Below are 24,942 nucleotides of genomic sequence, written 5' to 3'. Positions count from 1 at the left end.
TTTCCCCAGTTGTATATATTGGATACCATTTTATTTGGAACATCTATGAGGGCAAAAAGTCAAATTTCGGCAAAAAATAACAAACTTTTCTTTATAATGACGGGGGTTGCCATGCAGCTTATCTTAAGGAATTGGAAAAATTGGGATAGATTAAATTATTCATTCTGGTGGGAATCCCTATGTTATGTCTTTAAAATGGAAAAGTTTATGGCCATTCAGCAGGGATATTATAAAAAATTTATGAAAGTTTGGGAACCATTAACTAAATATTGTGAAGATTGATTTATTTATATAAATGAGGAAAACATACACATCCTGGGGAAGGGGGTATGTTTTGGCACTGTTTAAGCAGTATAGATAGGTTGTTTACAGGTAATTGTATGAGTTTTTGGTCAATTGGAAAATGGGTGGGGGAAAATATGTCTTATCATTATTTCTATTAAGTTTATTGTGCTATAATGTTTATATTTTATGTAAATGTATCATCTCTTGTGCACAACTGTAGTTTTAAAAATGAATAAAGAAAAAAAAAATATCCTGCATGCTTCCAGACCACTAATTGGACCGTTTTCTTATTCTTTGTGACTCTGTGCAGTGCTGCGTGCGTCTGGTAACAAAAATAATTAATATTAGTATTAATAGTAGTAATAGAAGAAATATATTCAAAAATCCAAATTAAATATAAACAATAACAGTGAAGTATTGTACATTGCATATACAATATTAAGACCTATACAAACCACAAGCACTAAATACTAACCTGAAACAGACCGTTTATCTTCAAGAAAAAATTGTTGAGAATGTTAAAAAACAAACATATTTAACATCATTCAAGGAAACAAGACATTTACATGGATCATAATTGAAAAGTGGCACCCAAAGCTAAAACTTGTTGCCTAAGGGAAAAAAATTTTTTCGAATGAGATTGGATCCATTTAGATACATTAGGGAAAATATTCACCTTCCCTCCCAAAAAAAACTACAGTCCTGAGTTTTGAAGAAAAGTCTTAGCAATGCCTCTTTTGTCTTGCTGGAATACAAAAGAAACCAGCAGAGTATTTCATGATATAACTTCTTCTATAGAAGTTTCCAGAATATTGGTTAGGTCAAACTATCTGATGGAATATCACCTTATTGCAAAGAGGAGACTGAGATGAGACATGATCAAAACATTCAAAATATTGAAGGGAATAGACTTAGCAGATAAAGACAGATTGTTCACCCTCTCCAAGGTAGGGGGAACGAGAGGGCACTCTCTAAAGTTGAGAGGGAATACATTCCGTACAAACGTAAGGAAGTTCTTCTTCATCCAGAGAGTGGTAGAAAACTAGAACGCTCTTTCGGAGTCTTGTTATAGGGGAAAACACCCTCCAGGGATTCAAGACAGAGTTGGACAAGTTCCTGCTAAACTGGAACGTACACAGGTGAGGCTCGACTCATTTAAAGCATTGGTCTTTGACCTGGGGCCGCCACGTAAGCGGACTGCTGGACACGATGGACCACTGGTCTGACCCAGCAGTGGCAATTATGTTCTATGTTCTTATTTAGTCTGAGCCTGAGAACTACTGTTTTTTAGATTATAAAGTAACAGTGGCATACCAAGGGGAGGGGGGGATATTCCACCCTGGGTGCAGACCATAAGGGGTGCTCCTGGGGTTGGTGTCATGGTCTGTGAACTTCACTGCTCTGCCGGCATTAGGCCTTCTTCTCTGTTGGGTCCTGCCCTCACAGAAGCAGGAGGAAGGCTCGATGCTGGACGAGCAGTGAGTTAAGGCTGCTAACAATGAAAGAATGATCGCTGGGACCTTCCCTCTGCCGAGTCACTGATGATGTGGCAGAGAAAAACCCTGGCAGAGTAGGGGAGGATTGGTCGGGCCCAGACGTGCTGCACAGGGGGATGGGAGCAAGGCTGGCATTAGGGCCCCATGGCTCTTGGGGGGGGGGGGAGCTTCTGTGGATCAGCATGCCTTTCCCTTTTTTCGGTGTCAGCCCACCATCGCCCTATCTTCTCTATTCCGCTGATAAACTGACCAAACAGCTGCCCACAGACTCCTCTGTGCTTTCTTTCTGCCACAGTCCGAGCCTAAGAGGAACTAGGAAGTTGCATCATTTGGGGGCGGAGCACAGGGGAAGGAATGCATGGAGGAGGATGTGGGCAGCCCTTTGGTCAGTTTATCAGTGGAATGGGGAAGACAGGGCAATGTCAGACCAGTGTCAAAAGGGGAAAGGCCAAAGCTTGCCGCCAAGGAAGTCCTCTGGACCAGCTAGCTTTTTTTTTTTTTTTTTAAAGTAAAACAGGGGAGGGGCTTAAAGAAGTTCCAGACTGGGGGTGGGGGAGCAGACATGAAGGGAAAGAACTTGTGGGGCCCAGAAACAGGAGATTTTAAAAGATGGTGGGCAAAGGTCTGGAGGGAAACAAGAGAAAAGGAGAGACGGATGTGGGGTGGTGTGGAGGGAGGGAGAAAGAGCCACTTGAAGTTGACAATTGGGAAGAGAAAGGAGAAATGGTGGACTTGGGGGAGGGAGGGAAAGATATAGGATGAGGGGTAGGGTAGTTGGGAAGAGAAAGGAGAAGATGGTGGACCAGGGAAGGAGGGAGAGAGATGGGAGGGCAGTTGGGGAAAAGAAAGGGAGAGAAATTGGGAGGAGGGAGAAATGTTAGGTCTGAGGGTGGAAGGGAGAGAGAGAGATGCAGCATCTCTTTTATTTCTTCCATCTTATTCAGCATCAAGGGGGGAGGGTAGAAGAACAGAAAAGAGAGGGAGAAATGTTAAACCATGGGGGGGGGGTGAAGAGAGAGAGAGAGAGAGAAAGGAGATTGACCAATGGGAGGGCAAGAAGGAAGAGAGGTGGGATAAGAAGATGCTAGGGGATGGGGAGAAAGGGACAGAAATATATAGCCTGACAAGAATGGAAATGATGGAGCCATGTAGAAGAGGCCAATAGGGGGATGACAAGAAGATGAACGAGACAACAGTGAGAGAGAAGTGAGTACGGTGGTAGAAATGTGGTAATGGGGAGTGGATAGAAGGAAACAGGAGGCTGGGAAAGGAGTGAGATGGGAAATGGGAGAACTAGACCATGAGAAATGGAGATGGAAAGTTGTTAGGTAGCTAAAAAGTAAAAAAGAAGGGTGAGATTTGAGTGGATGGAGAGGCAGAAAAGAAAAAAGGATGGGAAGAGCTAAAAAAGAAAAGTAAATATATTAGACAGGTGTAGAGAGGGAATGAAACAAGAGAGGAAAAAAGGCATATGGACAACAACCACTAAAAAGAGAATTATCAGATGACAAAGGAAAGCAGAAGTAACAAAATGGGACCAACATGATGGAAAAATAAAATGTCCAGACAACAAAGGTAGAAAAAGTGCTTCATTTTAAATTTATTAACTGGAATATGTTGGCTAAGTTGGAATATATTTATCACAGATCTTTGTTTTGTGTTCAGTGGTTTAGTAGACAGCTGAAGGGAGGAGGAGGGAGGGTGGGCAGTGGCCCTGAGCCCAAAATGGATGACCACCAAATTTTCTCCCTGCCCTTCTCCATGCCCCTTGCCCAGACTGTAACCTGTTCTGAGCTCTTTGGGGAGGACAGCATATAAAACTAACTAAGGGTCCTTTTACTAAGGCGTGCTATGATATAATGGACGCATTAGCACACATTAACATGTAACGCATGATAAGACGTACTAACGCGCCTTAATAAAAGGACCCCTAAATAAATAACATTACTAAAAATATTTTGTTATATGGAGGGGGTGATAAAAAATTATTGGCCCTGGGTGTCACATACCCTAAGTATAATGAGTATGGTACTGTCCAGTGATATAAAAATAGTGCAGCATAGGCTAGCTCAATCAAAAAAATGATGAAGGAAAAAGCCTCAGAACGGGCCCTCCCACCTCACCAAAACTGCTCAAAAGAGGAGGTCGAGCAATTACTTCATTGGCAAAAAACCTTATTATATGTTAAAGCCTTTAGCTGTACTATATTATGCCAGATGAAAGTTTAAACGATAGAAGAAATATTTCCACTTATCTTCACTGATCGGTACACCAATGGTGGCCAGCGTTTCACAAATACATGCTGCCTCAGGGTGTATCCCGACCAATCAGACTTCAATGAACACAAAAGAAAACAGTATACATAAATAAAAAATCTCTTTCTTTCAGATGTGTTCTTAGGCAGTTCAGAAAATCATAAAGTACACAGGACATACCTTTCAAAATGGACGCTGAAATGTCTCCAACTTCTGAAATGGCTCCCGCAAGATGACTCCGGATTTAAATAATCCTGGTGGTAAAACATGAGCACCGGAAATGCGTCATCAAAGACGCTATTCGCTGAGACGAAATGATAATGCTGTCAATATATCATTAAAGCACTAAAGAGGAGGGACAAAAGTACTAAAGAAATGCAGTGCCAAGCGAAACTCCGCTCAATGAGCGGTGCAAATATACTTGAAAAAATTTTTGAAATTAAAATGTGCCATACTGTGAACAAAACATAATTCATGATTCAAAGAAATTTTTATGTGTATTGTGTTACAGTGAAACAAAACTCCAATGATGGAGTCAGTAAAAAGCAGAGCAATAACAAAAACAAACACAAACAAAACTCTAATGTGAATGTCAGTGTCAATAAAAAGCACTCCAGTCCAATCTTTGATTTAAGCCCAGAGGCTCCTCACTGTTTAGAAGATGAATCCAAAACTGTTCAGCTCGTAACAAATGAAGGGATCTGTTATTAACATCTTCTCTGATATGGTCAATAACACAGCAACGTAGCTCACAGAAAGTATGGTTATATTGTAGACAATGGAGCTTGGATTTTGTTGTGATGTAAACAACTCTTATGTTCCGTCATGCGCCTTCTAAAGGGACGTGTGGTCTGTCCAACATAAATCTTTAAACATGGGCAAATGACAACATAAACAACAAAAATGGTGGAGCAGGACGTCTGATGTTTAAGATCAAAAGTCTGACCCGTACCAGGATGTATGAAATGATTGGTTAACTCCAAGGTTACTTCACAGGTCATACATGCTCTACATTTCAAATGTCCAGTAGATGAATTAACAATCTCCGAAGAGCATACCTGTGCGAAGCTGACATCAGAGGGGCTTAGTAGCTCCTTAAAATTTTTTTGGGCGTGTATATGCAATCCTTAAGTGTGTTTCAGTGAAAAGCGGATTTAATTCAATGACTTCCTAATGTTTACGTAGAATTTTTGTGATAGCATTCATTCTAGGAGAGTATTGTAGAATGCATGTGACCACATTGTCATCAGTGTCCTTGTCCTTTAAAGTGAATAAAAGATCCCTGTTGAGAGACTTCACCCTTTTGTATGCCTTCGTTTTAATATGTACATCGCTTTGAATTTGATTAAGCGATTAATTAAGAAAAATAATAAACTTGAAACTTCTTAAGCACCAGACCCGGGTACCCTCTCGTCTTTAATCTTGCATATAAATGCTTGCTCTTGAGTTTGTAATTCGTGAAATCAGAACACAGACGATAAGAAATAAATTATTATTATTATTATTATATCTGAAAAACTGGGAGGTTGAAAGTCTGCGTTTCAAAGGCAAAGGATGGTTGCTAGAAAAGTCCAGTAAGGTGTTTCTGTCTGTCGTCTTTCTGAACACACTGGTTTCAATCATCCCATTCTTCTTGATGACTAAAACATCCCAAAAAATATCTGGTCTGGATGACAGGTCATACTAAATATGACCTTCGGATGTCTAGAATTTAACCAAGTATAAAAAGACTCAAGATCTTCTCTTGTACCTGTACAAATGACAAATATGTCATCAATGAAGCGCAGCCAGGTTAAAACCCGGTCTGAAAAAGGGTTATTAATGATCCATTCATCTTCAAATTTTTGCATGAATAAGTTCGCTATTGAGGGGGCCATAGTGGCCCCCATTGCTACTCCCGAAATCTGTTGAAAAAATTGGTGCAAGAATCTGAAGTAGTTCTTCTGCATTGCCAAAGATAACAATTCAATTATAAAATCAATGGGAATTCTAGGATTAACCATGTTGTTTTGGAGGAACTCTCTGATGATAGTGATGGCCTCTGCCTGTGGGATAATTGTGTATAAAAATTTGACATCAAACGTTACAAAAAAAGTTATATTGTCTAGAGAAGTGATGTTAGAAAGTTTTACTGAAAAATGTGAAGTCATGTAAATATGAAAAACCACTGGATACCAGAGAGCGCAAAAAGACATCCACAAAAGTTGATAGGGGTTCGAGTATAGAGCCCTTGCTGGATACAATCGGGCGTCCGGGGGGGATTTTTATCATCTTTGTGAATTTTAGGCAATGTATAAAACGTAGGAATCCTAGGGTCAGGGGTATTGAGATATTTAAATTCTTTTTTGGTGAGAATACCACTCTCATATGCAGGTAGGGTTAGATCTCTGATCTCTATTGCCAATGAAGAAGTCGGATCTTCTTCCAGTATACAATAATCAGTTGGCTCATTTAGTAACCTGAGTGTCTCTGCTACATATTTGTCCATATCTAAAACTACCACTGCCCCGCCTTTGTCTGCTCTTCAGATACGTATCGTTTTATTAGATCTTAGTTTTGAGCTAGCCTATGCTGCACTATTTTTATATCACTGGACAGTACCATACTCATTATTGAAAGTGTTTATCTTATCATACATTAAGTTTTCATAATATCTGGGTCATTAGTGACTACATACCCTAGGTATGCCACTGTAAAGGAATAAAGTAAACTTTACTCAAAGGTGGTAATGATTTCTCTTCATATTTAAAGACCTCTCTCAGAAATTTATAGAATAAATCCTTAGATGTAGTTGTTATCATACAAGAAAAATTTAGCACTCTTAAATTCAATGCTTTTAATATAGTTCTCAAAATCTGATATAACACCATCTTATCCTACATAAGAGAAATTTGATTAATTTTCACCTACTATAACTGGAGATCTGAAGCCTCCACCTTCACTTTAAGAGTTTCAATACTCTCTAATTTCTGAATCCATCCAGTACTCCATTCAACTACATAGAAGGGCACTTTCAAAACAATTTGGACATATGGCGTGGACATCCAAAGTCATCAGTAAAAAAATGCCCATTTTCGAAAGGCACACCACCTTACGTCAAGAAATATATATATATTTGAAAATCGTCTATCTGGACATCCAGGCCATTGGGACGCCTAGACCATCAGGATGTCTATCTTTATACAACATTTTTGAACAAAATTTCGTCCAAGTCCCAAATGGCCAGAATAAGACCATTTAAACGTGGGAGGTGCCAGTCCTGTAATGGACTGGTCACCCAGACATGGCAATAGAGCAATGGGGCACTTTAGAGGGCACTGCTGTGAATTTCAGAAAAAGTGTGCCAGATAAACATCTCACTAGAACTCCCTTATAGGTTATGGTGAAACCCCCAAAACCCACTATATCCACCTGTCTACAATCCCAATAGCTCTTATGGCTGCAGGTGGTATCTATATGGCAGTAGAGTAGGGTTTTGGTGGGTGCACATTTTCCACCATAAATGTAGTGGTTAGGTTAGAGTGGCTTATGGGCCTAGGTCCTCCTCTCTATAGTTCACTAGCCTACACACTAGGCTAGTTAAGATGCCTGTGTGCAGCTCTACTAGGATGCCCCATACAAGAGACAAGTATGTATCTTTTTGTTCTCATTTTTGCTTGGTGGAAGGGGGTCAGTGAGCACTGGGAGAGTGTGGGTGATGCGTGGCACTTAGACCCTTCTAAATCAGGTCTAGTTCAAAACATATAAGTTCCATCCAGGATGTCTTACAAAATGTTTGATTATTGCTGTAAGACATCCATGTCTAACCCACCCTTGACGCTGCCCAAAGCATGCACATAACATGCCTTTTGTGCTCTGAAAGTATAAAGGCTGGAATACCTTGCTAGATGTACAAAAAGATCATTTTGATTATCGGCTCTTGGACATCCTGGCAGTTAGGACGTCCAAAGTGCTGATTTAAGATGCTTTTTGGATGTTTGTTTTTTGATTATGGTTCCCATTGTAAATAGCTTCCAGGGCTTGCCAGATCACATTGAGTGAAATTTCTGATGATCACGTAAGCAGTGGTAAAGTGATGGTAACAGTCGCCACCAATGTTCCAGAAAATTCTCTCACCAAAACCGACCATGAAGATGATAACGGAGCAAAAGTATCACTCCAAATTCTCCCCATTCAACCCCACTGGGAGCAACAGCTTGCTTGTCCCTGTCCCTTAAGGTTCCGACAGAGGTACAATAACGAAGTGAGGAGGAGTAGGTCCTCTTGGGCTAAGCATTACATCACTCCTGAAGCTTGGGTTCTTCTCCACACCACAAGCAGCCAGTTCACACGAAGAAGTATGAACAAATGGCATAATCTCCATCTGTTGCAACGGGGGAAACAACACTTGCTAATATGGCTGTGAGGGAGCCCTCCCACATTGTTTAGGCATTATGTTAAAAGGAAATTACTTGAGTAAGGAGAGATCAATTGCATCCTCCCTCACTGGCAGCCATCTTGGTCTCCCTCGATCTGGTTTTTGTACAACTTTCTCAAAGATTCGGTTTCCAATGTTTTTACATCATTTGGGAAGGTAGTTGGATTGTTTTCAGACAAGGGTGTAGAAGAGAATCTAAATTGTATAGTGGATGAACAGGAAAATAAGTGTCTATTAAATCTGTTGCAGTAACAGTAAGATGCTTGAGCAGCTGGGCACATAATTGCAGATGATAGGAATCCGATCAGCAGCAAAGTTCTTGTTGCCACATCAAAGTCTGACAAGACACAAATGATGTCATTTAACAGTAGTTCATTTAACTCCAAAAGCAGTTTCTGCAGATTTTTTAATCATTGAATTCAGTTGCCAATTGTTTAAGATGTGTCAAGCTTTTATATATTGATACTAGTCTGCCTTGTCCCTTCAGGTTCTATCCTCATCCCCATGGGCTCTGTCCCCATCCTTGCAGGCTCTGTCTCCAACCCCACACTGTGGGCTATGTCCCTGCCCCATGGTTAACCGCAGGGACTCATCCCCATGAAATTCTATATCTTGTATCCCCTTCCGGTTTCACTTTCAGGGTAGAAGGAGGGGGACAGCAACCACTGGGGGATTAAAGGAGGTAACATGCCTTAATCCCTCCAGTCCTCAATCAGAGCTCCTTTCTATAACCTAGACAGTAGAAGAGCTCATCCTTTGTTGTAGGAGTTGTAGGGTTGTAGGAGTAAGAAACTTCTTAATCATACTTTGGTATCTCAGGCAGCTCTTCATGACAATAAATTTTGAATATTATTGCTCACAACCCGTTCTTACAGACATTTTAGAAAACAATTGAAGACCTATCATTTTTCTAAATGTTTGACTGACTAACTAACCATCTTATTTTATGTAATATGCTTACTTTTATAATCTTTGTAAACCATGTTGAACTTCTGGTTACGCGGTTAATAAGCACAATATTATGTTATGTTATGTTATGGACATTCCTTAAACAGGTCTACATAAAGGTGCCTTTTTTAGACTTGGTCATTTTTTCCTCTTCAGTAATCACTGTAGGACGTCTAGATTTCAGGCCTTCTTTAGTCCTGCCTGGAACATGCCCAGAATACCCCCTTCCTATTGCAGTTTTGGACGTCTCTATTCTGCCTTCACAAAATCATAGTTTGGACATTTCAATCACATGGACATCCATTTTGGCTTTTTTAGATGCCCATATGCTTAGAAAATGAGCACCAGCAACACTGCATAAAGATAAGACTGACTTTTATGTAGTTTGATTTAACGGCTAAACTTAGGGTGATTAATTGCTGACACCGACCTGTACCACCCACAAAATAACTAGTTTTGAGTTTAATGGTCTGTGGTGATATTCAAGGTGGTAACCAATTAAGTCCTGCTGAATATCAGCGAAAAGCCCCAAACAAGCAATTTAACTGACCATAAGATGTTTCTGGCCAGTTAAATTGATTTGAATATTGACCTCTCTTAAGAATAAGTCTGGTTAAATGAAACCACGGGTTTGCCACTGTCTGAAGTTGCAATATGCGACACCAATCAAGTCCAGGGAAGAGGAATGAAGGGGGTAGCAGTCCTCACGACGGATATCTATCAACCAATTTAGTTTAACTGTTCATGATCTTATAATCAGTCAGATTATTACAACTTGCTTTATGTGGGCTACTCTGAAAACCTGTATAAACCTTTAGACCCTGCAAAATACCTAGGCTGATTTTTCAGGTTAACAAATGGGAAAAAGCAACTTCCTTGCTAAAACATCTACCTTGGTTACTATTAGAAACATAAACATTGTCTCCATATGAGCCTCTTTTACAAAGCTGCAGTAGCGATGGGCTTTGGTGCATTTACAATGGCAGCATCACTACCACAGCTTTGTAAAAAGGACCCTATATGTGTTAATATTTAATGTTATTCATGGTTTTGTGCCTTTGCCATTTATGCCTGTATTGTCTTTCTCTTTGTCTAATAAAAGCCTTCATTCTACTAATCAGTTAAAGCTTAATTTCCCCTCTGCTGATCATGTGAAATATAGATATGCTTATAGTTTTTAATCTCCTACCAGTCTGCAAAGATCAGGAATTCTTTGGCAATGATGATCGAGTCTGAAACAAATTATGGGCAATTCAGAAAGAAATTAAAAAACATACTTATTTCATGAATATTTAGGAGATTAAATTATTACTATTTATCTTTATTTTTTAATTTTGTTAATTCCCAGGTCTTTAATTTTTACTGGTTACTCTTACTGTAACTCTGTTAGTAAACCTGGAAAATAAATGTGGTTGTAATTGTAATATAATCAGGCTGTGCAGAATCTCTCCTTCCCCCAGTTAAATGAATCAGAATCCCTTTTAATCCATCTGGAGGAGCAGAAACCAGTCTTGGATCTCATGGTATATTGAGCACCTCGCAACAACATCTGTCCTTTATGATTACAGAGGTGATCTTAAGTTTCCCTAGGCTGTTGATCATGGGAGACTTTAATCTACATATTGAAATCCCAGATATTACCACGTGTCTTCCTAGACATGATGATAGGGGATGACATCAGGTTTTGGTGCTTTACAAGTTGGTATGGTTAGGGCTTAAATGCAGCTTTAAAAAAGTAAGCTTTCAGCTTGGATTTGAATACGACCAGAGAGGGATTCTGACATACCACGTATGGCAGGTTGTTCCAGGCATACAGCGCAGCAAGATAGAAAGGACAGAGTTGGGAGTTGGCATTAGAGGAGAAAGGTACAAACAAGATAAGACTTACCCAACGAATAGAGTTCTTGGGGTGGAATATAAGGAGAGATAACAGAACTGAGGAACTGCAGAGTGAATACATTGGGAACTGTATTTTATTAATGCTGTATCTGTCTGCTGTATGAAGTACTGTTTTTTATGAAATTGTATTTATTCGTTGAAATGTTTCAATTTTTTTCTGTTGTGAACCGCCTAGAACTGTTTTTTTTTTTTTAATCTTTATTAAATTTTCAAACTACAATTATGCATGCAAATAATTCATGTACATATAATATTACAAGAAAAGCCTAGAACTGTTGGTGAAGCAGTATATAAGAAAATAAATTATTATTATTATTATTGTAGGTCAGTAAGAGGAATTTGAACTGAATGCGGAAACAGATAGGGAGCCAGTGAAGTGACTTGAGGAGAGAGGTAACATGAGCATAAGGGGAGAGTTTGGTGCAGTGGTTAAAGCTACAGCCTCAGTACCCTGAGGTTGTGGGTTCAAACCCATGTTGCTCCTTGTGACCCTGGGCAAGTCTCTTAATCCCCCCATAGCCCCAGGTACATTAGATGGATTGTGAGCCCACCGGGACAGACAGGGAAAAATGCTTAAGTACCTGAATAAAGTCATGTAAACTGTTCTGAGCTCCCCTGGGTGAACGGTATAGAAAATTTAATAAATAAATAAAGAGCCTGGCAGAATACAAGGCATGTAGCAGCATTCTGAACAGATTGAAGGAGAGAGAAATAATACCTCTATATGGACAGAGTTTATAATCTCTTACTCCTTTTCCGGTTCCCTATTGCAATGCGAGGTCTGTTTGCAATAAACAACAGATTATTAGAGACCTACTAGATGATTTAGACCCTGGTTTAATGTGTATCACTGAGACTTGGCTTTAGTAACCACATGTCCTTTAGAAGCAATAAAAGAGGAGGTGGACTAGCATTGATTTATAAATCTTTTTTCAATGTGCAATTAGTGGACAAGGCCAGCCTCCCAGAACTGGAATATCTCTTGGTATCTGTTAAGGATGAATGGTCTCATTATCTTTTGGGTATCCTCCTTTTATATCGTCCTCCAATTCCATGGAATAAATCTAGCCCTCTTGTTACTGGAATTATTGCAAATTCTTCAGTAAAATTTCAGAGATTACTTGTAATAGGTGACATAAATTTATATCTTGATGATAGCAATGACAAGGATACTCTTGTTTTTATCTCCATGCTTCACTCTCTGGAGCTATCCTTGCCCCAAATAACACCTACTCATGAGAAAGATCATTCTCTTGATATTATCACCTTTATGGATCTTACCCCTCAGAGCTCTGTTATCAATAATATCAAGAGAATGACCTTTCTCATGAGTAGGTGTTATTTGGGGCAAGGATAGCTCCAGAGAGTGAAGCATGGAGATAAAAACAAGAGTATCCTTGTCATTGCTATCATCAAGATATAAATTCTGTGTTGACGCCAGCCGATCGCTTTTGGTATTCATTTGACTCAGTATCTGAGTCTCAAGTCTCAAAACTTTGTGCAAAATTGATGAGATGTAAATGTATTCTTGATCCTTTTCCCTCTTATCTTTTTGCCAATATTCCTCCTCAGGCAATCAATTGGCTGACTATATTATTATATTACAGTTTGGAAACATGATTTTTCTTGCATGATATGGGTATAATAAGTCTTACTCCCCTTCTGAAAAAATCAGATCTCGATCCAACTGTTACCTCCCACTATAGACCGATTGCTAACATACTTCTCTTAACTAAATTTATGGAATTAATTGATGCCAAACCAGAGAGAAAAGACCCCAGAGAATCCACAGAGAAGAAAGTCCAAGAGAAACCAAGAAAACACTGTGGAATGACGATGATCCTGAGATGGACTTTAATGAAAGAATCAAAGTTCCAAATATACAATAAAACAATCAACATGAAATTAAAATAATCCACATAAAGACCTATAGGACCTAGTCCGCTGGTAGCGTAGGACCCAACACGGTCCGCGTTTTGAGAAGATGTCTTCTTCTGGGGTCCCTAAAAGTCCTATGGTGGTAGATACATGGAAAAACTGATATGTGGAGAGAGGAGCACACAAAGTTCTAGGATTTAAAAGCAAACTAGATGCACATCTCCTTACGAGAGGCATAGAGGGATATGGGTGACTAAAATTACGCCAGGTATACACCTGGCTAGGCCTCCGCGTGTACAGATCGCTTGACTTGATGGACCGAAGGTCTGATCCGGAGATGGCAGCTCTTATGTTCTTATGTTCAAAGTTAGATTCTCTCCCTTCTGCTGTAATCTTAGACTCAGGAGAATCTTTGAAAATTGAGTTTTTCTCGTTAATACTGGGTATTGTTAGCGATCCTTCACTTACATTTAAGGACCAACTAAACTCACTTATTAAAAAGTGTTTTTTCAGCCTCAATGCTCTGAGAAGAGTGAGAGCACTCTTTCACCAACAACACATTTTTGTATTGATTCAATCAATCATTTTGTCAAGGTTGGATTACTGCAATTCAGTGTATTTGGGTCTTTCAAAGGTCAGTCTGCAGAGACTACAATTAATACAGAACACTGCAACTAAACTTATTTTTGGTAAGAATAAATTCGATCACATAACCCCTCTGCTCAAGGAATTACATTGGCTTCCAGTATATCTCAGAATTGAATTTAAGTGCATTTGTATTGCATTTAAGATTCTATTTGGCATTTTTGCTACTTTGATTCCTTTAGAATGGAATGTTCATAGATTTCATCTTGCTAGAAGTTCTCAAAAATTAAAACTTACATTTCCCTCTCTCAGTGGTAAAAACAGAACCTTTAAGAGATTTAGTCATTCTTTACCGCCTGCATTAAGAAGTTTAGGTTCTTTAGCTTTATTCCAGAAAGCAATGAAAAATTTTTTGTTTGCTAAACATTTTGGAAATTATCTATTTCAGTCTACTTTCCATTGTCAAGTTTATGTATTATGTATTACATTATTGTTAACCTAGTCGATCTCCTCTTGGTAAGGACTCAGTCTATAAAACTAAGATTTAGTTTAGTAATCAAATTTTCTGTAAATGGCCATCTGAAAAATAATGACCTCTCCCAGAGTTTAGAAGGAGATACGAGAACAGAAAGCTAACTTGAAAATTTTCTAGAAGACTTGGACTATCTACAAATGGATGAATAGACAATTACAGTGTTGGAGCAGATTGACATTTGGAATATACACATAGCTAAGGCCATAGGCATGACTGTACTACTAAAAAAAGTCTTATGCCCCACTCATAAATGACCAGGGAAGAACAGGAAGAAGGGAGCGGAGAGAGAGATGCCAGAGCAAGGGAAGAGGAGGAGACAGATACCAGACCTGGGAGGAGGAAAGGAGAAAGGAAACAGATACCAGATCTGTGGGGAGGAAAGGAGGAGAGAGAGAGATGCTAAAATCTGCTAGGAGGGAGGGAGAGATGGAAGGGAAGAAGACAAATACCACACCATGGGGGGAGCGGAGAGAAGTAGATGGATGCCACACCAATTGAGGGGGAGGGGTAGAGAGATGGAAGGGAGAGGCAGACAGTTTCTGGAAAAGGAATAGAAAGAGAGCAGATGCCATATGGAAGAGGCAGAGGGATGGCAGCCAGTGGATGGAAGGAAGAACATGATGAGAAGAAGAGGAAAGCAGAAACCAGTCAAGAAAGGTAGAAAAAAACTTCTATTTGTTTTATTTATTTATTTTTGCTTTAGGATAAAGTATTATTGTAACTGTGTCGTTTATTAATAGAAAATGGAAATAAAATGATCCTGTTTATTGGACTAATTTTTATACATTTTTTACTATTTCAGAGACCATAACTCCTTTGCTCAGGTCTGGACAGGGATACTGTAACAGCAGTATAGTTTACTGACCTGAAGAAAGAGGTTTCAACCTCTGAAAGCTAATTGAGAAATGTTTTAGTCCAATAAAATGGCAGTCACTAAATTTTCTTCTTGCCTTCCCCATGCCTCCTACTCAAATGCAGAATATAAATTGGTTGGCTTCCCAAAGCCCTGCCAGCTGAAGATCTCTTCCTCTAGTAAGGAAGGGGGATTTGTTCAGAGATGTTTGGAGGTTGGATAGAAGAAAAACTACACTGGCATTGGTATGGTTATCTTTACTTTTGTTTTGAATTTTAAAATGAAAGAAATGGTGGGGTGTTGGGTGTGGGTGGGGCTGGAGGCCCAGTGAATTTGTGTGCCTAGGGGCCCTCGACAAATTAATCCTGCCCTGGTCTCAATGCATTAAACAGGCACCTATTTAACATAGTAAACTTCCTTTCTGCAACCCCTACAAGAGAACCAGCCTGCTCAAGTCAAAACTAAATCATGATTTTGCTGTACACTTTGCCAACAAAATTAAGTGTCTGCCAGAACTTAAGGCATCTCTCTGTGCAAAGCCATATGGGACTCTTTTAACCCAATAATAGGGGAGGGCCTTGACAAAATGCTTTGATTAACAAAAATAGTGCAATAGCTAAGCAGGGACCAAATAGAAGGGGCCATAAAAAGGGGATGGATTTGATTAAAAAGGGCAATTCTGAATCCTTTGCTAAAGAACAATCTTGACCAGGATAAGCTTGAAAGTTACTGTCCGGTATCTAATATTCCATTTCTAGAAAACATATAGAGCTCAGTGACTGGCTAGATAGATACATATCAATCTAGATTCAGACCTGGTAGTGGAAGGGAGATGACAGCTTTTGACACTGTGGATCACAATATTGTGCTAACACAGGGGTAGGCAATTCTAGTCCCCGAGAGCCGGAGCCAGATCAGGTTTTCAGGATATCCACAATGAATATGTATGAGATGGATTTGCATGCACTGCCTCCTTGAGATGCAACTCTATCCATGCATATTTATTGTGGATATCCTGAAAACCTGACCTGGCACTGGCTCTTGAGGACCGGAATTGCCTACCCCTATGGCTAGCACATAACACAACTGGCAAAAATAGGTGTCAGTGGCATAGTATTTGCTTGATTCAGATTATGACTAGAGAATGACACAGGAACAAATTTTTCCCTATCCCTGTGGGAACTCATATTCCTGTTCCATCCCCGTGAGTTCTTTTCTTGTCCCTGCCACATTCCTGCAAGCTCCATCCTCATCTGCACAAGCCTCAAACACTTTAAATTGAATTAAACTTGAACTGAATCTACCCTCATCATATTCTGGAGGCATCAGACTAGAGAATGACACGGTGACAAAATTAATCACCGTTCCCATCACCGCGGATAACCGCGGGAAATAATCCCATGTCATTTTCTAGTATCTATTTCAACCTTAGTCCTTCTACATCAGCATTCTTCAAAGCAAAGCTTGCGGGTCAGTGGTTGTGCCCAATTATACCAGCGTGCTCGACTTTAAGAATAAATGGGACATCCACGTGGGATCCCTACGAGGGTCGAGTTAAGAAACTAGGTTATTAGCATTCAGACTTAATGGAATGGGTCAATAGAGTGGGCAGACTTGATGGGCTGTAGTCCTTTTCTGCCGTCTTCTTTCTATGTTTCTATTATTCTTCCCTCTCTCCTTAAAGAATGACATGAAGATGGTTTTCCGCGGTTATCCGTGGGGACGGGAATGGTAATGAATTTTGTCACCGTGTCATTCTCTACATCAGACTATTATTACTACCTGTCAACAGATCCTTTCCCACTCCCCTCCTTTCCATCCCCTCAAACAAGGCCTCCTTTCCAAGCTCCCCCCTGCCCCTTTAACCCTCTCTGTAAGTCGCCTAGACCTGAATAGATTAGATTATGCGGTTAAGGCAGAGCTTACAGGAATGGGGCAGGGACAGCGACAATGCCAAAACTCATGAGGACGGGACGGGGAAATTGAGTTCATACAGGGACGTGGACAAATTTGAGCCCATGTCATTCTCTAATTCTGACTATCATATAGGTAGCAGTCTATCCTGTTTAAAAGCATCTCATTACCACCATGGGCACTGACCTGCAAGGTACCACAAGGATCAATAGGGGTTAGATAGAAAGAGAAAGGGGATTAGCAAAGAAAATTTCATGTGACGTCAGAAAGGTGTTATGTGCAGCCAGTTTTAGCTTTTGTGTGTGTGTATGACTAGCAAGTTAGTTGCTTTTTCCATTAAAGATGAAAAAAGAGCCAAGCTTTCACCTGGTTCCTAAAATATGGTCCACCTCTGCTTAAACTTATACTGTCTTTTTTTTTTTTTTTTTACTTTATTTTTATTGAATTTAACATACTTTACAAGTATAACTACTTGATTTAGAAATACAGAATCATGTTCCAAAAGAAAAACATCATTAAACATTACAATCTTTAAAATAAATATATATGAAACTTAACTCTTCCTTAGACCTCAATTAGAAGGAGGAAAAGAAAACAAAGATATTATAGGAGTAATATTACAATGATACAACAAAAAAATAAAAGTAAAGACTTAAACGCTAGAACCCAGCATTTCCTTTAAGCTACATTCCCTCCACTAGATAAACCTTTGAGATCTAAAAAGGAACGTAGATGATCTGGTGTAAAATACACATATTTCAGGCCCTTAAACTTAATGACACATTTGCATGGATAAGCTAGCAAAAAAGTAGCACCTAGCTTCCTTGTCTCTTCTCTCATGCCCAAAAACATTTTCCGTCTTTCCTGGGTTATTCTAGTTACATCATGATATAACCATAAACGTTGACCACAAAAAAGTGATCCAGACTTTTTAAAGAATAGCCTCATAACTGCGTTAAGATCTTGTTCAAAGATGAAGTTAACAATTAAAGTTCCTCTTTCTTTAACTTCCATAGATGATTCCTCTAATATTGCCGTAAGATTTTGCAGATCTTTATCAGTAACCAAATTCTCACCCTTAGGTATATCTAAATTTCTTTTTGAAGTAGGTAAGAAGTATACTTTGTTTAAAGGCGGAATCTGATCTTGCGGATAGTTCAAACATTCTACCAAAAATTTTTTAAAAATCTCAATGGGTGATATTGCCGAAATCCTTGGGCAATTTAGAATTCTCAAGTTCAATCTTCTGTTAAAGTTCTCAATCATTTCTATTTTACGGGCTGTAGAATTTTGTTCTTTAACAATGGTGGTAATTGAATTTTTCAGTGAAGCTGACTCAATTTGTATTTTATCCATGCATTCTTGCTTAACTTTTAGCAAACTTTCAGAAAAGTTATCCATTTTCTTAACCATTACCTCAACATCTGAGGCAGTCTTCTCCACCTTCACATCCATTCTCTTGATAGCCTCCAAAAGTATTTCCAGTGTCACTGCTGGGGTGCTTGTTAGTGCTCCTTCTCCTTCAGCAACCTTTCCTCCCAGCGTTCCAGCTAGGGCTGTAGCTCCTTCCATTGCCTGTTCCGGGGTCTCCAACTCCTCTCCCTCGGGGCCAAGCTCGACACTCTGCGCCTCTGCTGGACATGGGGCACAGAGAGATGCGGTGGAGACAACGATGTCAGCAGGTCCAAAGACCCGAGTGCTCCCTCACTCAGGTCCGACGCGGAACTCTCCCGCTGCGGGGACATCTGGGCGTCGGCTGGGCTCAGCGGCTGCAAAAACCGCTGAATTGACTGCTGGGCTGGAGACGATGTGAGCAGCGGCAAATGACCCGCTCTCACACTCCCCTTCCTCTTCGCATGAGGCATTCCGACAAGTAAGTATCTGGTTGAAGTATTAATATGAAGAAAAAACACTAAGCCTGCTGAGCACAGCTACATAGCGTCCGCCATCTTGTATTCCTCCTCAACTTATACTGTCTATTAAGATGTTTTATTGTGTATTGTGTTGACATTGTAAGCAGCACACTATACCAATCTGTGTACAGTTGTTTACATATTTTTTACTGCTGTAATTGTATATTGCCTATGCCCAGATTGTTCTTGTTGGAAACTGTCTTGGGTTAATTTCTTCAAAATGGAGATAAGTACATTCTAATAAATATACAATATGAGATGTTAACACCTGGCAAATGACCCCCCACTGGGGACATAATCATGTTATAACCATTGTCAAAGCTGTAAAATCAGTATCATTTTTTATTGTATATGTAAGTTTGGAAGCCACTGTACTGTCTCCCCCTTTGCCTCACTTTATCTAGCTGTTATTGGGTAAAGATAAGTTGACTTGTTCAAGCTAACAGAGAGAGCATGTGGCAGAGTAGGTTTTGAACTCAGATGCAAGAACGGAGCCAGAGCCAGAAAGAAAGTCAGCATTCCAGCACAGAACTTCCTGTTGCCATTATCTTTACCATTGGGCTATAGAGCTTTGCATAAGCATTCATCCAACAGAAGAATACATGCAAAACTTTTGTCTTTTCTTTTTTAGTTCTCCGGGAGCCCTACACGGTTCGTGTGGAGGACCAGAAAGCCATGAGAGGCGGTGCAGCAGTGTTCAAGTGCATTATTCCCTCCTCTGTGGAGGCATACATCACTGTTGTCTCATGGGAGAAGGACACAGTCTCACTCGTCTCAGGTAAGCCCATCTTGGTTACTATCTTTCTGTTCGCTGCTTTCACACTCTTGTGAAGTTTATTTTTCCTTAGAAAGAGCTGCTGCACTTTTATAAGGCATTGGTTAGGCCCAGAATGCGAACTGGGTGTGCTGAGTGGATCCTAGATTCTATAGCAATATTTCATCACAGTTGAGTGAAAATTAATTCTCCGAGAACAAGCAGGCATAATATTCTCATATGTGGTTGATGTCATCCATGGAACCCGTTATGGACACTACCAAGTGCACTGTCACTTTAAATCTTTAGGCAGTGTCTATACCGGGCATGTGATGGTGCCTAAGTGCCTGATGTTGGCTCGCAAAACCATCAGGTCTTAGTTTTCCATGGAGCCAAGAAGTTGTGTCTTCGGTTTCTCTTCAACGCATCAAACTTACAACTTTTTGTGCCTTCCCAGTTTAATTTTATTATACTGTATGTTTCTTCATAATTATTCATTTTTCTCTTTTTTTTTTAGTCATACTCTCAAATTTTGTTAACTTTTCTTTATTTTTGATTTTTTGTTTGTTTGTTTGTTTTTGGCCCACTAAAAGACCTTTTTCACTCCAGAGAGCATTGACGTTTTTCGGTATACTTTTCACTCAAGTTCCCCAGACCATCGAGCCTTTTGACTTCATGTCGGCGATTTTTCCATCCATGTCAAAGAGGTGCTGAATGGCTTCAAGAAATGTACTTGATGTAATCAGATCAGTTCAGACTCTATCCCCTATGTTTGGTGTGTTCAGTGTCTAGGTCCTATCAGGACATTTGCAGTGACCTCTGCTTGTGTAAAGGAGGATACTTAAAGCCTAACAACTACAATGTGAAAGATTTTTTGGTTCGGAATTGACATTGAATTTGGTGGGAGATTTGGGACCCAAAACAGTCTGCATTGATTCCAGCATCAGTATCAACCAATGCTGCATAGAGATCATCAGGCATCGGGTTCTCTTCAAAGGCAAGATTCAACGTTGTCTTCCTCCATGCCTCACCCATTGGGGGAGGTAACACATAAAAAAACTAAGAAGCATTAACAATCTTCTCTTTCTAGACATGGCACTTAGTCCCAGACATCCACCTCCTCAACACATAGTAAGCATCAATGCATCATATATTGTTGCAGATCATGTCTTCTCCCATGCTTGCCTCGACATCAAGGTCTCCCATGCACAGACAGCATGCGCTGCAGACTGCTTCCCTGCTGATGACTCTTCAGGTGCAGACACTGACTCTCTAGGAGGAGATCCAGGCTGTGCTCAAACAAAAGCTTTCAGGGATACTGCAGATGCAATCTACACAGGCTTTAAAGGCATCTATACTTGATCAGCCCAGCCCGAGAGTACACTGAGGCATCGATCAAGGACAAGATCATGCAACCCTGCTTGATATCAAGCATCGGGGTTGGCACATACCCATTCTATGCATTTATTGTTGTCAAAGGAGTTATCTGCTGGGTCAGAGCATCAAATCCTGCCTCAGCACTCTTCAATGCCCAGGTTCACCTAGGAAAGAATATTTTGAGGAGTCTGATTCTGATATCTCACACCATTCTGATGAGGATCTGCCAAATTTGTAAGCAGAAGAATCCTATAATATACCTTCTGATCCTTCTCCTCTACCTTAAAGGCATGTCTCCACCAGAGAGTATATGCTTTACTGGCTTTATAAGGCAAATGGGCCAAGCTCTTCCCATTAAAATGGAGGCAGAGGAAGAACCTCATTCAGAGTTTTTTGAGCTTCTTCACTATGAATCACCACCAAATGACTGTATCGAGGTACCTTTACCTAGGGTCATGAAATATATCATATTTAAGAACTGTGAGACTCCTCTAACAGTCTAGGTATTGACACAATATATAGAATACAAAAGCGCCTAGGATTTGAGAGAACAAAACTTGAACATCACTCTCTAGTTATGGAATCTGCTCTAAAAGGTTTGTGTAGTCTTATGTTTCTGCTTCTCAAGGAAGGAAAGCCAGAACATTAGACTCTTTTGGTAAACACAATTTTCAATTATCCATGCTCATAAACAGAAGCATGGACTACCAATTCTATTTTTCCATTTATTTAAAATCCTTGCTTAAACAACTTTCATAATATGAGAATTTTCTCCCTCAGGACAAATGTAACCCCCCTTTTACAAAACCATAATGCATTTTTTAGCACTGGCCGTGTCAGTAACTGCTCCGATGCTCATAGGAATTCTATGAGCATCTGAGCTGTTAATGCCACGGCTGGAACTAAAAACTGCACTATGGTTTGTAAAGGGGGTGTTAAAAAATTCCAACAGTTAAGAACATAAAAATTGCCATACTGGGACAGACCAAAGGTCCATCAACCCCAGTATTCTGTTTCCAACAGTGACCAACCCAGGTCCCAAGTACCTAGCTCAGGGGTATGCAATTCCGGTCCTCGATAGTCGGAGCCAGGTCAGGTTTTCAGGATATCCACAATGAATATGTATGAGATGGATTTGCATGCACTGGCTCCTATAGATGCAAATCTATCTCATCTATATTTATTGTGGATATCCTGAAAACCTGACCTGGCTCTGGCTTTCGAGGACCGGAATTGCCTACCCCTGACCTAGCTAGTTCCCAAGTAGTAAAACAGATTTTCCCAAGTCATCTTAATAATGGCCTATGGATTTCTCTTTTAGGAAATTATCCAAATCTTTTTTAAACCCTGCAAAGCTAACTGATTTCACCACATTCTCTGGCAACGAATTCTAGAGTTTAATTACACATCATGTGAATAAATATTTTCTATGATTTGTTTTAAGTTCACTACGAGAAAGTTACAAGCTAGAGGCATATTTGATGCATTTGATGTTTTTTCTAGAATATCAGCAGTAGCAATTGCTATTTACCATTTGTCTTGGCTCAGAGTCTTGGATCTGGAAACTTAAGTCCATGAGTGTCTTTCAGATGTTCCTTGCAAGGACGATGATCTGTTTGGAGATAAGATTAAAGATGTGGCTGATAAAATTAAAAATCACACAGACACTATGTCAACTTTGTATAAACCTCATACCTCTCAGTCGTCTTCTACAAGGTACTCTGCTCTATGTAGACATCCTAAGAGCATTCCTAATGTTCTCCTCATTCTACCCCCTCCTCTCCCTATTGGAGGCAGATTGCTTTATTTTCTCCAACATTGGACTCTTATCACAACAGATCATTGCAAGCTTACTCAGCGCTGTGCCCCACATCTGATCAAAAAGCCTCCAAACTACCCACCACAAAAGTCTCTTTTCCCTCCAGAAGAGCTTTCTTAACCAGAAACTCTCAGCTCTTCTCCAGCTAAACTCAATAGAACCTGTTTCTGTTGGAACTCTGTGTGCCACATATATAAAATGGAAAGGACAATAGCTGCCCAAAAAGGAAATTATAGCAAATTTCAGGATGTGTGGAGGCCATTGATAGATTATTGCAAAGATTAAAAATATTCTTCCCTGACTATAATATATGACATATGAGGGAGGGTGGGGGGAGGGAAAATTTGATTATTAACGAAATAGATTTATTTTATTTATTTTATATATATATATATATATATATATATATATATATATATATATATATATATATATATAAAATGAGGGGGGGTACAATATTTTAGGATGATACAATCAATTCAAGTGTTTTTAAATGTTCAATTGTTAAACATCATTTACTGTACTTGATTTTAAGATATGAAATGAATAAAGATTTTTTTTTTTTTTTTAAAGATCCTGTTCCTCTGCAGGAGAGAGGCTGGGGGTTCTAGACCTCCAGGGCCTAAACAAATATTTGCTGAAGAAGTTTTTTATGGTCTCTCTGGGAACCCTTCTATCTCTAGAGAGCAATGCCATTCACCTTTTTTCCAGTAGATCTCAAAGATGTGTTTACTCACATATCTATCCTACCTGCTCACAGAAAGTATCTTCTCTTTCCTATTGGATCTTGACACTTCCAGTACAAAGTCTTGCCCTTCAGACTGGCAGCCCTTCACCAATGGAGATTTCATATATTTCCCTACTTAGATGACTGGTTAATCAAAACTTCATCTTCGTAAATACCTCAGCAGGCCATCAACTCAACAGTTTGTTTCCTGGAGTTGCTCAGGTTTGTCTTCAACTACTAAAAGTCACATCTATACCCTTCTCAGGCACTGGAGTTCATAGGAGCTCTCTTGGATACTACACAGGGTCAGGTTTTTCTTCCAAAGCAGTCTATAATCCCATTCACCTATGTCAAACAGTTTCCACACTTCAATGCAATTTCATTCATCAGATATGCTTTCTTGATCATATGGTGTCAACAGTACACGTCACTTTGTTTGCACAACTTCACCTCAGAGTCCCACATCTGTCTGCTCCAATCTAAGCAGATGCCCTCCAGTTGCAGCTGAAGCTCATCAGGGCTTCCCAATACCCAGACAAATGCCGGGTTTTGGAAAGTCCATCTGGAAGCCTGGCCAAAACCGGGGCTTGATGTGAAGAGCTGAATTTTTCTATGCTGCTGTTAAGAGAATTTATATGCATTATTTGTTTCAAAAAAAAAAAAAATTATATTAGTTAAATATTTAGTTTTGTATTATTTGGTCAAGAGTTGACTATATGTTGGATAGACCTGCCAAATCTCCCCCTTCTGCTGGTCATCTCCGATACCCCTGCAAGCAGCTGGGATCTCCTGCTGAGTGGTTTCCCCTTCCAGCGACAGTAGGCTTTCCTTAAACATCATCTTCTGTTGCTGTTAGTCCTGTGGGAGCAGAAGATGATAGTTTTAGGAAGGCCTCTCCTGTTGCCACTGGAAGGGAAGGCTGCTGTTAGTGCTGCTGTGCGCAGGGCTGGGTGGAGTTGTGGGCAGATTTTTAGGTGGGATGGGGTGGGGTTATAGGCAGAGCAGATGAGGCCCTATATCTCCCAAATAGGAGTTTGGCTCCATTGGTTTGAAGTCTAGTGCCCGTTCTTTTGCAGACTTTTTTTTAACTAGGTATGAGGATATGGCTGTGGCTCTATGCATGCTGGAAGGAGTAAAGATTGTTTATGCAAAGAATAATCTCTAGTCTCTAGCAGGTGCAAGGTTGATTTTTTTCTGACTGAACTGAGGTTAAAATATTTCTTGCTGAACAAAGTATGATTCTGTTGTGTTAGAACTGACCTATGCATAGGTAAATCTCAGTAACAG

The 24,942-nt window shown here is 39.8% G+C and overlaps 1 protein-coding gene across 1 annotated transcript in view; it reads left to right on the top strand.

Annotated features, from left to right (window-relative positions):
- The window catches only part of DSCAM (DS cell adhesion molecule), a 756,178-nt gene that overhangs the window by 17,749 nt on the left and 713,487 nt on the right, over positions 1-24,942 (top strand). Inside the window, exon 3 of the mRNA XM_033942926.1 lies at positions 19,610-19,756. Coding sequence (XP_033798817.1) covers positions 19,610-19,756 — 147 coding nt within the window. The remainder of the gene's footprint in view (positions 1-19,609; positions 19,757-24,942) is intronic.

Source organism: Geotrypetes seraphini, chromosome 4, assembly GCF_902459505.1.
Source record: "Geotrypetes seraphini chromosome 4, aGeoSer1.1, whole genome shotgun sequence".
In the NCBI taxonomy this organism is placed as follows: Eukaryota; Metazoa; Chordata; class Amphibia; order Gymnophiona; family Dermophiidae; genus Geotrypetes; species Geotrypetes seraphini.
This window is presented reverse-complemented; position numbering and strand designations above follow the sequence as displayed.